Below are 13917 nucleotides of genomic sequence, written 5' to 3'. Positions count from 1 at the left end.
ATTAATGTCAAATAAGGTGCTTAAAATCAACTTTTAAAACTACAAATACAGTCTAAAGAATTAAATGCACCAGTCAAATAAAAAGTGAAATTATATCTCAAAGGCAAATTTGATCTAACTTTAAAGTTAAAGAAGTGACAACTAATTCATTTAATTTATCCAGTGAAACAAGTTGTTACAAATTTTTTTAGAGGCATGGAATCTGCGTGCACCTTTTATGAATTAGAGAAGGAATCAATAAAACACCTGTTATTTGAATGCACATTGCACATTTACCCAAATGTTTTGGTTTGATGTTGAATATCTTGTATTTATACTTACACAAGCAAAAATGGTCCGATGTTAAACCTAATATTTATTTGTTTATAATTGATCTTAAGCATTATATCGAAACCCTAATATATCTTATAAATAAAATAGCTATATATAAGGATGTATGTGATTTAGGAATCATTTTCTTATACGGATTTTTTGTAATTTATATTCAATTCAATTCACCTTTATTTGTATTGCGCTTTTACAGTGTAGATTGTGTCAATCCACCCCCCTTATATATCCCCTGTAATTTTATTTTTGATGATGTTAATGGGGAAAAAAAAAGATGTAAGTAATGTATTCCTCAGTTTTTGTAGGCTATTGTTCTTGTTATGCTATAAGAAAATGGACTGTAAAAGGTAACATGTTACCATTGAATCTTGCGCCTCCTAATGGCGAATGCTTTAAATGTTGTTGTGTTGCTTGGAGACCCGATAAACTAGAGCCACATTAACGTTCATAATCCACAGAGTAATGGTGATTTAGTCAGGGAATGTTTGACATATTGAATTGGAGCAACAACAGAAACAAGTGAGTGTTTGTACATCGGGTCAGTTTATAGTGTGACTTACTGTCGTTATTTCTTTATTCATGAAGTTAATCGTTGCCTTAATTTACTTCACTGTCTACTGTTAAAACCATAAATCATTTCATTTGTTTAGGGCTCAATAAATCGCTAAAACATCTAAGTTAATAATTAATAAATAGTTAATAAAATAAGGATTAATAATACAGTGAATGAACTGGATGTGGTGTGTTTTGTAACGTTACCACATTTCAGTACAATGTGAAAATACTATAGTAAATAATAGTGTTTTTACCATACTTTAATAAAGAACTTGAATTAATCTGTTGTTATAATTCTGTAGTTGCTATGATAGCACAGTAATATAAACAAATTACCCAATACTGTAGTTTTCTACAACTATATGTATCATACTATTTATATCATACAGTTTACTGCAGTAAAACTAAAGTATTCTACAGTATTTTATCGTTTTGTCAGTTCAGTATGATGTAGCATTCATTAAGAAAGTGTTGTAAATACTATAGCAGTAAAATACGTATTAAGATGGTCCAAAACACTATAGTATTTACCACGAAATGCTGTATTATTTAATATTTTAACCATACTATAGTAAAGAAACTGAATGAATCTGTTGTTGTAATTCTGTAGTTGCTATGGTAGCACAGTAATATAAACAAATGACTGTATTTATTAGTTTTATCAGTTCACTAGAGTTACAGTATGCTGTAGCATTCATTATCAAATATACTATAATGTTTACACAGTATTATACACATTGCTTTAGTATGGTCCAAAATCACTATAGTATTTGCCATACTTCGTTTTTTTATGTTAAATAGAGGTGACACAGTGGCTCAGTGGTTTGAGATTGCTGGTTTGAGTCCCGGCTGGACCAGTTGGCATTTCTGTGTGGAGTTTGCATGTTCTCCCCGTGTTGGTATGGGTTTCCTCCGGGTGCTCCGGTTTACCCCACAGTGCAAACACATGCGTTATAGGTGAACTGAATAGGCTAAATTGGCCGTAGTGTATGAGTGTGAATGAGTGTGTATGGGCGTTTCCCAGTGATAGGTTTCAGGTGGAAGGGCATCCGCTGTGTAAAACATATGCTGGATAAGTTGGCAGTTCATTCCGCTGTGGCAACCCCTGATGAATAAAGGGACTAAGCCGAAGGAAAATGAAAGAATGAATGTTAAATAATATCCCACTTTTGATTGATTGTGCTGTTGTGAAAGATTTTAAGTAACGCTTTACTTGGCGTGTTCATAAGACTGACATTAAACCTTTATAATCATGACATGTCATGAATGTTATTGAGATTTTATGCATGCTTATAACAACTGTCATTAAATGTCATTTGATCAGTTTATGACATCTTAAATGCAAATATGACATTGTTTGTCATTACAACTTAACATGACCAAGACAACATAACTTATCATAAATCTGTCATAAACATGATTGTCATGAGGCATTATAATTGTGTCATGGATATAATTTGCCGTGGATGTTTGTTATGACAACTTGACAAACAAATAGAGTACATCACAACTTAGTTTTTGTCTTTGTCATGACAACTTGACATGACCAAGACAACATACCTTGTCATAAATATGTCATAAACATAATTGTCATGAAGCCATTATTCATTCGTTTTCCTTCAGCTTAGTCCTTTTATTCATCAGGGGTTGCCACAGCGGAATGAACCACCATGAAGCCATTTTAAATGTCAGAAATTTTATAACAGTGTCATAAATAAAATGTTTTGACCTCAACTACAGTGGTGCAAGTTGAATTTGTCATTAAAATGTCATGAAATATTAATGATGCTATTAAAAAAGATTTGACAGAGTGATGACCCTTTTAACGAGACATTTTATTGACAAATAGTTTGTTCCACTGTATAAGTGATCAAAAAAATTTTGACAATTATAATGTCTCATGACAATCATGTTTATGACAGATTTATGACAAATTATGTTGTCTTTGTAATGTCACGATCCCATAACAATGTCATCTTTGCATTTAAAATGACATAACTGAGCAAATGACACTTAATAACAGTTGCTATAAGCATGCATAAAATCTCATTCACATGCATGGCATGAGTCATGAATTATATGTCATGATTATAAAGGTTTCATGACAGTCTTAATAAGTAGTGTTACCAGATTTTCTAAATTCGTAATCGCTATGAATATGTTCTGTTTCGATTCAGGTTTGATTGAAAGTGTTCGATGATGGAGGAGTCAGTAATCCAGCAGCACCTCTCGCATTATAAACAGGCCACAGAAACTGCACGAGAAGAGCTGGCAGCCCTGCAGGCCAAACACAACAACCTACAAACACAGGTTTACTCACTCACTGCCACGGCATTCTCCAACATATTGTACCATTGCTTTGCCTTCTGGGTCAGTTTCACCTTTATAAAACCAGTGTAAACCTAATGTTCCCGAATGATCTGAATTTGCTCTTCACATCTTATAAGAATGCGTCCAAACTTGTAAACAAAAACACTTCTCAAATGTTTAACACTTTTGAGTCCATAATATGGTGTATTTTTCTTTCTTTCTGGATGAGAAAATGTGCTGAACTTTCTACCTTTTCCTTTCCATGCGATATTTTTTTAGTCAGCCTGTGAAATGTTTAAAGATTGTTATTAGGGCTGCACAATATATCGTTTCAGCATGGATATAGCAATGTGATCATACGCAATAGTCACGTCGCAGGACATGCAACGTTAAGTCTGTATTATATTTTTCATTTGCATGTGTTTTTGACGCATGTGACTGTATAATGATTTTAAAAGCTTGAATTGTACCATTTCTAACTTCAATAATGATTAATTTTATTGAATTATTTTTATTTTGATGTATCAATTACTGTACCTGACTACTGTTAGACTCTGAAAATGATAAAACACTTTTTTTCAAGTGTATCTTTTTCTTGATTGTATTTATCTATGCTTGTAGATGTGTTTATTCGATTTTATGCAGATGCACTCCCCTACAGAATCATCCCAATCAATATAGACCATTTTGAGGGATGTAAACAATAACAATAGTCCCAACGTACTTCCTGTTTAACATTTTAAATTTCTACAGCTTCCGAGAATCCGAAAAAGAGCCACATATTGATAAATAATGTTACGATAGCTGTTTCAATATTAAGTTATGATTGTATAGCCTCTTGTAACAGTTATGAAATAGTTTGATAACAAGCAGGAAATGTTCATGAACCAATGACATCACCATATTGAAATGGTCTATAAAATGATTAATTTCCAAATAGAGATATATAAGTCACCTGGTGAAATTGTATTTATATACCACAATATATAATCTTATATTGCATAACAACAAAATATAGCAATGTTCGATTTTTCCAGTGTCGTGAAGCCATAATTGTTATATTTCTAACCTGCAATAAAAAGAGAAAGAGAGAGAGTGACAGAAAACAAATTCACTTACCATATTTCATTTGATCAGCTCTCAGAAAACCAATCCAGAGTTGCATCTCAGGAAGAGACTTTGAGGAGTTTAAAGGATGCCGTGGACAGATCCAAAGAGAAAGAGGCCAGACAGGAGTCTCTCATCAGCTCACTGAGAGAACGCAACTACAACACAGAGCAAGAGATGATCTCCGTCACCTCCACCAGAAGCGTCATGGACATCAGAATACAGACCCTCACCAAGGAGAACCAGGAGATCAAGGAAAAAATAATGCAGCTTGAAGTCAAGTCTAAGTGAGCATTTACTGTACACTAGTACTGGGGTTTATTTATGGGTCAAAGATGGAATATCACATTCAATAGGATCATTAAAACTAATTTGCAGAACGATTGTATATAAATAGTAAATAACTATCAACTTTTGGAAATAAAAATGTTCTAGCATCACGCAGCATAACATATGTTTCTGTAAAACTGAATAAACATTCAGTACTTGTTCTGACCTGTACACTGGTAAAAAATTACATGACAAAAAGTATTTTTTGTTGTTATTTTAATTTGTTTTAATCAGGTTACACAAAGTCTAAATATTTATTTTTTTATTTTGTCTGTTTGGCCTTCATTTTTGACCATGTTGAAATGTCAACTGTTGAAAAAATGTTGAAAATGTTGAATTTTTATGTATTATATTTCTGTTCGAAAATAAATAACTCAAATCAAATTTTAGGCAGTCTGGCTGATATAAGTAAGATTTCAGTTAATTCAATTCAGTTAATATAACTCAATTCAGTTAATTTAACTGAAAAATTTTAGACAAGATTTTTTTTAAAATAGTGCATTACTAAAATATACAGTAGTCAACATTTGAAGTGGATCATCACCTTTCATCAAAGTTGTCCTAAAACTATTGAACAACACCCAATCTTGTCTTAGAAATAATTTGAAAACATTTTTGACTCATTTTAAATGTTGACTGCAGTATGTTATTTATAATATAGATTAAGATTTAGGCCCAATCCCAATTCTAGCCCTTAGGCCTTCCCCTTACCTCTCGTTTTGCGTGTTCACGTGAAGGGGTTGGGGTGTCCCAATTCTCTTTAGCTTGAAGGTGTAGGGCTAAGGGAAAGGGCTAGATACCCCTTCCAATAGATATTTTTCAGGACCACGCTCGAAACCAAGGGGTAAGAAAATTTCCCAGAATACACCAGCCACAATGGCAGCATAGCTGCACCCGGAAGTAAGGAGATCCATAAATTAGTATTGACAAAAAAAAAAATTGTCATTATTACAAATTTTTACAACAAACAAGCACATGTTTTTATATATTCATAACCGTGCTCATGTTTTACTGTCATGCTTAAAAAATAAATAAATAAAAAATAAAATATCTCCTGTATAGCAGTCCCACAACATTCTGTCACTCGATGACACTCGAATACCCTGTCAGAAAAAGTCTTGACGCTTGCAGGTGTTGTAGTGGTGTCCAATTTTTTAGGGGTAAATTTTGAAGCCCTTTCCCTTCACGGTTTCAAGTGCCAAGGGGAAGGGATGCAAAAATAGAATTGGGATTGGGCCTAAAGGTGCAGTATGCAAGTTTGATACTCAGTGGTTGAACTACGTATTGCATTCCTGGATCAAATCAAACACAAGCGCAGATTGCCAGATTGACGACCAATAGGAGTGAGTCTGACTCTGGTCTGACGATTGAGCCTAAAGGCTGATTTAAACCGTGTTCTAACTAAAAGCAATGGCACGGGATAGAAGGAATATTTTCCATAATAACAGGAGTTTTAATACCTTGAATTGATATTTTAGAAACCGATTCTATTTCCTGCAGGTGAACAACAGAAAACTGACAATGATCACCTTAGGTAAACCTCATGGGCTTTATTCAGTGTTAAATGCTAATAATGTGAGTTTGAATGCCATTTTACATGACATTTATTGTGATATACTGAAAGCAGCAGTAGATAGTTTACCTCAGATCATGAAAATAAACCGCTTGAAATTAAACTTTAAAACTGTGACTCAATACAAACCAACACATTAATAATTTAGCATCTACATATACTAATTTTAAAGAGGGTTAATGTGTATTAAATAGATTATAAACCTTACCATTTCTTGAGTGAGTGCATATTCTGTGCTTCTGAACGGCTGTATTTAAATTTCTGTCGTGCTTCATCTGGTGCAAACAGCCAAATTGCTCATCACTCCGTATCACGTTGCCTGTTGTTAGGACACTCGGTTACAATGTAACCTGCTCACCTAATGTTTACGCTCGTGATATTTATATTATTTGCTAATTAATAACCACATGTGGAACTCTGAATCTGCGTCTTATTTCGGAGTCTGCTACTGTCCACCGGAGGTCACATTTCGGTCACAAACGCATGCTTTGAGAGCCTTTCTGACTGAATGACTAAAATACGCTGTTTTCCAGCAAGGCAACACGGAGTGCTGAAATATAATTGGCTAAACTGGCATTGGGCAGGTTAAATGAACCAAAACAAAGACAGCGTTCCGGCACGTAACTCACATTTTCAAAGCAGAATATCTAACTTCAGCATAGTTTTTCAGATAAACAAGAACGTTCACTTGGCATGTTTATTAAATATCTGCAAACATATAATAGTATTTTTATGCTTTATAAGAGTGAAATACTTACGTACAGCACCTTTAATTGTTCATGCTATGAATATTAATTAGTTTTTAATGATTAAAAAGTGCTTGCTGACAAAAGGGTAAAATTAGTGGTTTGAAAGATGTAAACTTGCAATTAACAAATATTATGAGGCTGCGTTGTAATTTTCAGTTGAGTTTTTAATATGTCATCAAATGACTTTTGTTTTAAATAAGCATGACAAGATGTTTATTTTGTTATAGAAACTATTGTTAAAGCAAAATGACATTTACTAAAACATTCAACATTTTCGGCTCAAAAATACAATTAAGTCAAGCATGAGCATTTTATACTTTACATACTGTACAAAAAAAGCAAATCTATAATACAAAAATTATTGTTTTGATACCTGGAATACCTTTTTTGTCTTAAACCCTTTTATTTTTTATAATCACAGTTGATAAAAACAGTCTGCAGAAACACCTTGATTGACATTCTCCATTTGTACGTGTCATCAGAGGGGGAAAGCCCCGCCCATTAGTGACAATCTCTCCCTCATTAGCATAGGAGGTTAGTTTGGTTTTGGAATCTGCCACTATGCTCACACACAGGCATTTGTAGCTCCACCCCCGCTTCTGAAAAGAGCACAATCTCATTTGAATTTAAAGCGACAGTGACCAAAACAGCACAATTAGGATCAAAGCCTAAAAGGGGCATTTTTAAAGAGTTATAAAACATTATTAGACAGAGTTATAAAACATTATTAGTGTGGTATTTTGAGCTGAAATTTCACATCCACACTCTAGAGACATCAGATACTTATTTTACATCTTATAAAAAGGGGCATAATAGGTCTCCTTTCAGACAAATTAGCTAAAATCTTTTGCATTTTAAGAATTATTTTCATATGACTTCATTTTAAGGTGTTCTTGTTACAGTGTAAATATTCATTTAACCACTACTGAGTAATATTTATTAACTGTAAACTGTACTGTTAACTATTACTGTACATGTACTTCCCAAACGTTTTGGGTTACATGCATGTAATAATGCATAATTAGTTGTAATTACTATAGTAAGTACATGAGACAAAAGTGTTACCTTATGTTCTTTTAATATACACTCATACCTATTTGCAGACAGTATTTCGAAGAATGCAACAAGGCAAAACAGGAAGCCGCTGAGACCCAGAGGAAGTGTGAGGAGTTTAAATCAACATTAGCAAACAAACTCTCTGTAATTGCGACCGGAAAAGCAGACCCTATGGATTATATTGTATCTGTGGTGAGTGTTTTCACATGTGTTTCAACCAATGCTGTAATATCCTCCCGATCTTTAACATATTTCTCCATCTGAAGGTGGACGCTTGCTTCAAGGACAGAGAGCGACTGAAGAACTGTGTTTGCGCTCTAGAGGAGAGTGTGAAGCTGTATGAGGTGGAGTGTAAAGCCAGCAGAGAAACTGTGAAGAGACTCGCCACTGATGTTGATCGTGAACAAACGCTCTCAGCTTCCAGAGCAAATGAGCTCAACTCCAGCAGACAGGTATGTTTATACACTCCACAAAAATATCTGAATTGACAGTTTCCGTATTTTGAGATCCCCAAGTGTTTATTTTTTTGTTTATTTACGGTTGTGAATTGCATTATGGGATGTTGATCTCTCCTCTGTCGAGTTTCGATGTTGAAAACTCAACTCTCCAGTTTAACAAAGTGACTTTTATTCACATTTTAGTGGTTTGAAATAATATAATGAATAAGAAATAATATATAGAGAAATTAGTCTGTAAAATAACAGGAAATGTACAGGCAGTTTATTACAAGGGTTTTGTATTGTTATATAGAGTGAATAAACTGGCCCTGCCTAAATATGATGCATATCAGTGTAACGAATCTGCGATATATTATATTTCTGTTCAGGAATTGGATCTGATCTCCCTGAGGAAAGTGAGTTTGGAGAGGGAGAATCAGAGTGTTAAAGTCTCTCTGCAGGATGCTGAAGCGGCGCTGGCGTCTACACAGCAGCTCTGCAGACACTATGAGAATCTGTCTCAAGATCTGCAAAATAAACTCCAGATAAGCCAGAATGAAGCCGAGGCATCTCACAGTCACCACGAGGCCTTTATAAAGAAAGTGGAAACCCTGCTCGATGATCAGGGTCTTCCTGGTCAACACACAGAGCAGGACATACTCACTGCACTCACAGACCTGTGCAGCAGGGAGACGAGTGCTCAAAAGGTAATGTTTAATTTATACTATTATAGGTATATATTATACAGTTGAAATCATAATTATTCATCCTCCTGCGAATTTTGTTTTCTTTTTCAAATATTTTCTAAATGATGTTTAACAGAGCAAGAAAATTTTCACAGTATTTCATGAAAATAAACCGCTTGAAATTAAACTTTAAAACTGTGACTCAATACAAACCAACACATTAATAATTCAGCATCTACATATACTAATTTTAAAGAGGGTTAATATGTATTAAATAGATTATAAACCTTACCATTTCTTGAGTGAGTGCATTCTGTGCTTCTGAATGGCTGTATTTAAATTTCTGACGTGCTTCATCTGGTGCAAACAGCCAAATTGCTCATCACTCCGTATCACGTTGCCTGTTGTTAGGACACTCGGTTACAATGTAACCTGCTTACCTAATGTTTACGCTCGTAATATTTATATTATTTGCTAATTAATAACCACATGTGGAACTCTGAATCTGCGTCTTATTTCGGAGTCTGCTACTGTCCACCGGAGGTAGCATTTCGGTCACAGACGCATGCTTTGAAAGCCTTTCTGACTGAAATACGCTGTTTTCCAGCAAGGCAACACGGAGTGCTGAAATATAATTGGCTAAACTGGCATTGGGCAGGTTAAAAGAATCAAAACAAAGACAATGTTCCGGCACGTAACTCACATTTTCAAAGCAGAATATCTGACTTCAGCATAGTTTTTCAGATAAACGGGAATGTTCACTTGGCAAGTTTCTTAAATATCTGCAATCATATTATAGTATTTTTATGCTTTAGAAGAGTCAAAAACTTACATACAGCACCTTTAATTGTTCATGCTATGAATATTAATTAGTTTTTAATGATTAAAAAGTGCTTGCTGACAAAAGGGTAAAATTAGTGGTTTGAAAGATGTAAAATTGCAATTAACAAATATTATGAGGCTGCGTTGTAATTTTTAGTTGAGTTTTTAATATGTCATCTAATGATTTTTATCTTGTTATAGAAACTATTGTTAAGCAAAGTGACATTTAGTAAAACATTCAACATTTTCGGCTCAAAAATACAATTAAGTCAAGCATGAGCATTTTATACTTTACATACTGTACAAAAAAAAGCAAATCTATAATACAAAAATTATTGTTTTGATACCTGGAATACCTTTTTTGTCTTAAACCCTTTTATTTTTTATAATCACACTTGATAAAAACCGTCTGCGGAAACACTTTGATTGACATTCTCCATTTGTACGTGTCATCAGAGGGGGAAAGCCCCGCCCATTAGTGACAATCTCTCCCTCATTAGCATAGGAGGTTAGTTTTGTTTTGGAATCTGACCTATATTTTTTCTTCTGGAGAAAGTTTTTTTTTTAAACTTTAAAAAAAAATATTTTAAGGTCAATATTATTAGGTCAATATTATTTTTCGATTGTCTAAATAACAAACTAGCTATACAATAACTTGCCTAATTACCCTAACTTGCCTAATTAAGTCTTTAAATGATACTTTAAGCTGAATACTAAAGTCTTGAAAAATATCAAGTCAAATATTATTTACATCATGAAAAAGATAAAAGAAATCAGTTATTAGAAATGAGTTAATGTAGATTGACCAGTAAATCGAGAGCTTTGCCTTAGCCGAACGGGAAAGCTCTCAATTTTCTGGTAAATCTACGTTCCTACTCTCACCTATGGTCATGAGCTTTGGGTCATAACCGAAAGGAGAAGATCTTGGATACAAGCGGCCAAAATGAGTTTGCTTCGCAGGGTGGCAAGGCGAACCCTTATATAGGGTGAGGAGCTCTGTCACCCAGGAGTAGCTCGGAGTAGAGACGCTGCCGAGAGAAGTCAGCTGCGGTGGCTCGGGCATCTGTTTAGGGATGTCTCCTGGGTGCCTACCTGGGGAGGTGTTCCAGGCATGTCCCACCGAGAGGACGCCTTGGGTAAGACCCATGACACGCTGGAGAGACTATGTCTCTTGGCTGGCATGGGAATGCCTCGGGATCCCCACAGAGGAGCTGGAGGAAGTGTCTAAGGAGAGGGAAGTTTGGGGTTCTCTCCTAAGACTGCTGCCGCCGCAACCCGGCCCCGGAAAAGCGGATGAAAATGAATGAAAGCATGAATGAATGAGGGGCGTCACGGTGGCGCAGTGGGTGGCACAATTGCCTCACAGCAAGAAGGTCCCTGGTTCAAGCATCGGCTGGGATCATTTCTGCATGGAGTTTGCATGTTCTCCCCGTGTTGGCATGGGTTTCATGAGTAATCCATCTTCACCCACAAGTCCAAAGACACGCAGGTATAGGTGAATTGAAGAAACTAAATTGTCCGTAGTGTATGTGTGTGAACGAGTGTGTATGGATGTTCCCAGTACTAGGTTGCAGCTGGAACGGCATCCGCTGTGTAAAACATATGCTTGATAAGTTGGCGGTTTATTCCACTGAGGCTACCTGAAAACTAAGCCGAAAAGAAAATCAATGAATTAATAATAATAATAATAATAATAATTATATAAATAATCATAATAATAATAATAATAATAATAATAATAAAAACTATTGTGTTTAGAAATGTGTTAAAAAAATCTTTCCGTTAAACAGAAATTGGGAAAAAATACATACAGGAGGGCTTAAACTATATATTACAGGTTTTCTACTACTATAAATTCTAATACTCATTTTTTAACAGTCCCAGCTAACAGGGAATGTACGTTTCTGGACATCTAGTAAAGACATCTAAAAGAAAAATAGACATCCAAACATAAATGTCACAATCACCAGCAATCTACTCCATACAGATCGCTGGAGAACTACAAACACGCCACAGTTAAAAACTACAAATCCCGTCAAGCACCGCACACACACCTGTTCCAGTTCTCTGTTGATTACATACACACACACAGCTGGGAGCTACTCATGAACTGATTAGATGGACTTTATAAACAGCACACACACACTTCAGGGCTGAGTTTTGTTATACTGTATTGTGAATATTACGATGCGTTTCCTTTGTCTTGCCATGTTTGACCCTTACTTTGTTCTGTTTGCATGCCTGTTTATTGACCATGACTCTGGATTCCCTGCATGCATCTGTTTGCCCCTTTTTTGACCCTTGCTTGCCTGACTAATATTAAAAATAAACTACATGTTGATTCTTAACCCCGTTCTCTTAAACACAGTTGTGTGGCAATAGTGTGTATACCCTGCTGAAAAATCCAGCTTAAACCAGCCTAGGCTAGTTGGCTGGTTTTAGCTGGTTAACCAGCCTGGTTTTAGAGGAGTTTTGGCCATTTCCAGGCTGGTTTCCAGTCATTTCCAGCCTGGTCTTAGCTGGTCAGGCTGGAAAAGGACCGGCTAAAACCAGCTTGACCAGCCTGGTTTAAGCTGGACATAGCTGGTTTTGGCTCGTCAAGCTGGTTTTAGCTGGTCATTTTCCAGCTTGACCAGCTAAGACCAGGCTGGAAATGACTGGAAACCAGCCTGGAAATGGCCAAAACCCCTCTAAAACCAGGCTGGTTAACCAGCTAAAACCCGCCAACCAGCCTAGGCTGGTTTAAGCTGCTTTTTTTCAGTAGGGTAGCCAGTATCTAATGGTAAAACTGCATTAATTCAAATTTTTTTTTTATAATCACACTTGATAAAAAAAAGTCTGCAGAAACAATTTGATTGACATTCTCCCTTTGTACATGTCATCAGAGGGGTAAAGCCCCGCCCATTAATGACAATCACTCCTTCATTAGCATAGATAGACCTGAGTGAAAAGCAGCCATCTGAAATTAGAGGTTTAACCTGCTGAAGATAATAATTAACCTTCTGAAGATAATAAGTGTGTTAGATAATAAGATTATAAATGTGGAGTGCACAAATAAACATCGTAGTCTCTATAGACCGCCTTCATCTGAGACACTTCTTTTGACATTTTCACACAGGTATAATGTTAGTGCTGATTTGAATCTGACATTAGCAAAGTATTCAGAATGTACTGTACTTTTGTTAGCTGTTCTTGTTTTCTGCATGCTCTAGTGTCAGATGGAGATGGAGGTCAGGCTGGCAGAGATGGCGGAGCAGTTGTCCAGCCATAAAGAACATCAGAAATCCTCAGAGCAGAGGAAACAGGAGCTGCTGGACAGAATACAGAGTCTGGAGGATGAGCTGCTGAACGCCAGAGTCTGTAAAGACGGAATGAATCAGGATAAACAGCAGGTGAGGGCCCAGCCACTTTGTATTCAACATTATTTTCGGCTTAGAGGCTATTGTTTGTGACTGTGCATTTATTTATTATTTTGTAGCATGTTAAATAGCGCCTTTGAACGGTCCTATGATATTCAAATAAAACATTTTAGATGTTAGTTTCAGTATGTTCATTTTAAGGATATCTATAAGCTAGTGTGCTCCAAAACTGATATAAACATCCAAATCAGGCTCTATAACTCATCATAAATGTCCTTAGATGAGCTGTCAGTATGTCATTGCTCTTCCTCTTCTTTTTCTTCTTGTTGAGTAGTATCTGCGGTTTGTGGAGCAGCTCTCAGAGACGCTGAAAGTGGATGATGTTGCTGCAGATCTGGGGTTTGATATGAGACTGGAGGTCATTCTGACTCGAGCACAGCAGCTGAGCAGACATGAAGGAACAGCTTTACTGGAGACCAAGACACAAACATACAGCCTTCAGAGAAAGGTCTGCAAACAAGTCAACTTTACTGTTACTTAGCAGTGTTTTAGTGCAAACATTTTAGGATTTTGAATGTAAATAACATTAAATGAGGGACAGTAGAG

The 13917-nt window shown here is 35.7% G+C and overlaps 1 protein-coding gene across 1 annotated transcript in view; it reads left to right on the top strand.

The window, feature by feature from the left end:
- Window positions 1-3078: 3078 nt before the first annotated feature.
- Window positions 3079-13917, top strand: part of ccdc170 (coiled-coil domain containing 170) — a 34419-nt gene continuing 23580 nt past the window's right edge. The window contains exons 1-7 of the mRNA XM_056477789.1: window positions 3079-3192; window positions 4330-4586; window positions 8055-8199; window positions 8274-8459; window positions 8834-9151; window positions 13165-13344; window positions 13646-13819. Of these exons, the coding sequence (XP_056333764.1) occupies window positions 3079-3192; window positions 4330-4586; window positions 8055-8199; window positions 8274-8459; window positions 8834-9151; window positions 13165-13344; window positions 13646-13819 (1374 nt within the window). The remainder of the gene's footprint in view (window positions 3193-4329; window positions 4587-8054; window positions 8200-8273; window positions 8460-8833; window positions 9152-13164; window positions 13345-13645; window positions 13820-13917) is intronic.

The sequence above is a fragment of the Danio aesculapii genome, chromosome 17 (genome assembly GCF_903798145.1).
Source record: "Danio aesculapii chromosome 17, fDanAes4.1, whole genome shotgun sequence".
NCBI lineage: Eukaryota > Metazoa > Chordata > Actinopteri > Cypriniformes > Danionidae > Danio > Danio aesculapii.
This window is presented reverse-complemented; position numbering and strand designations above follow the sequence as displayed.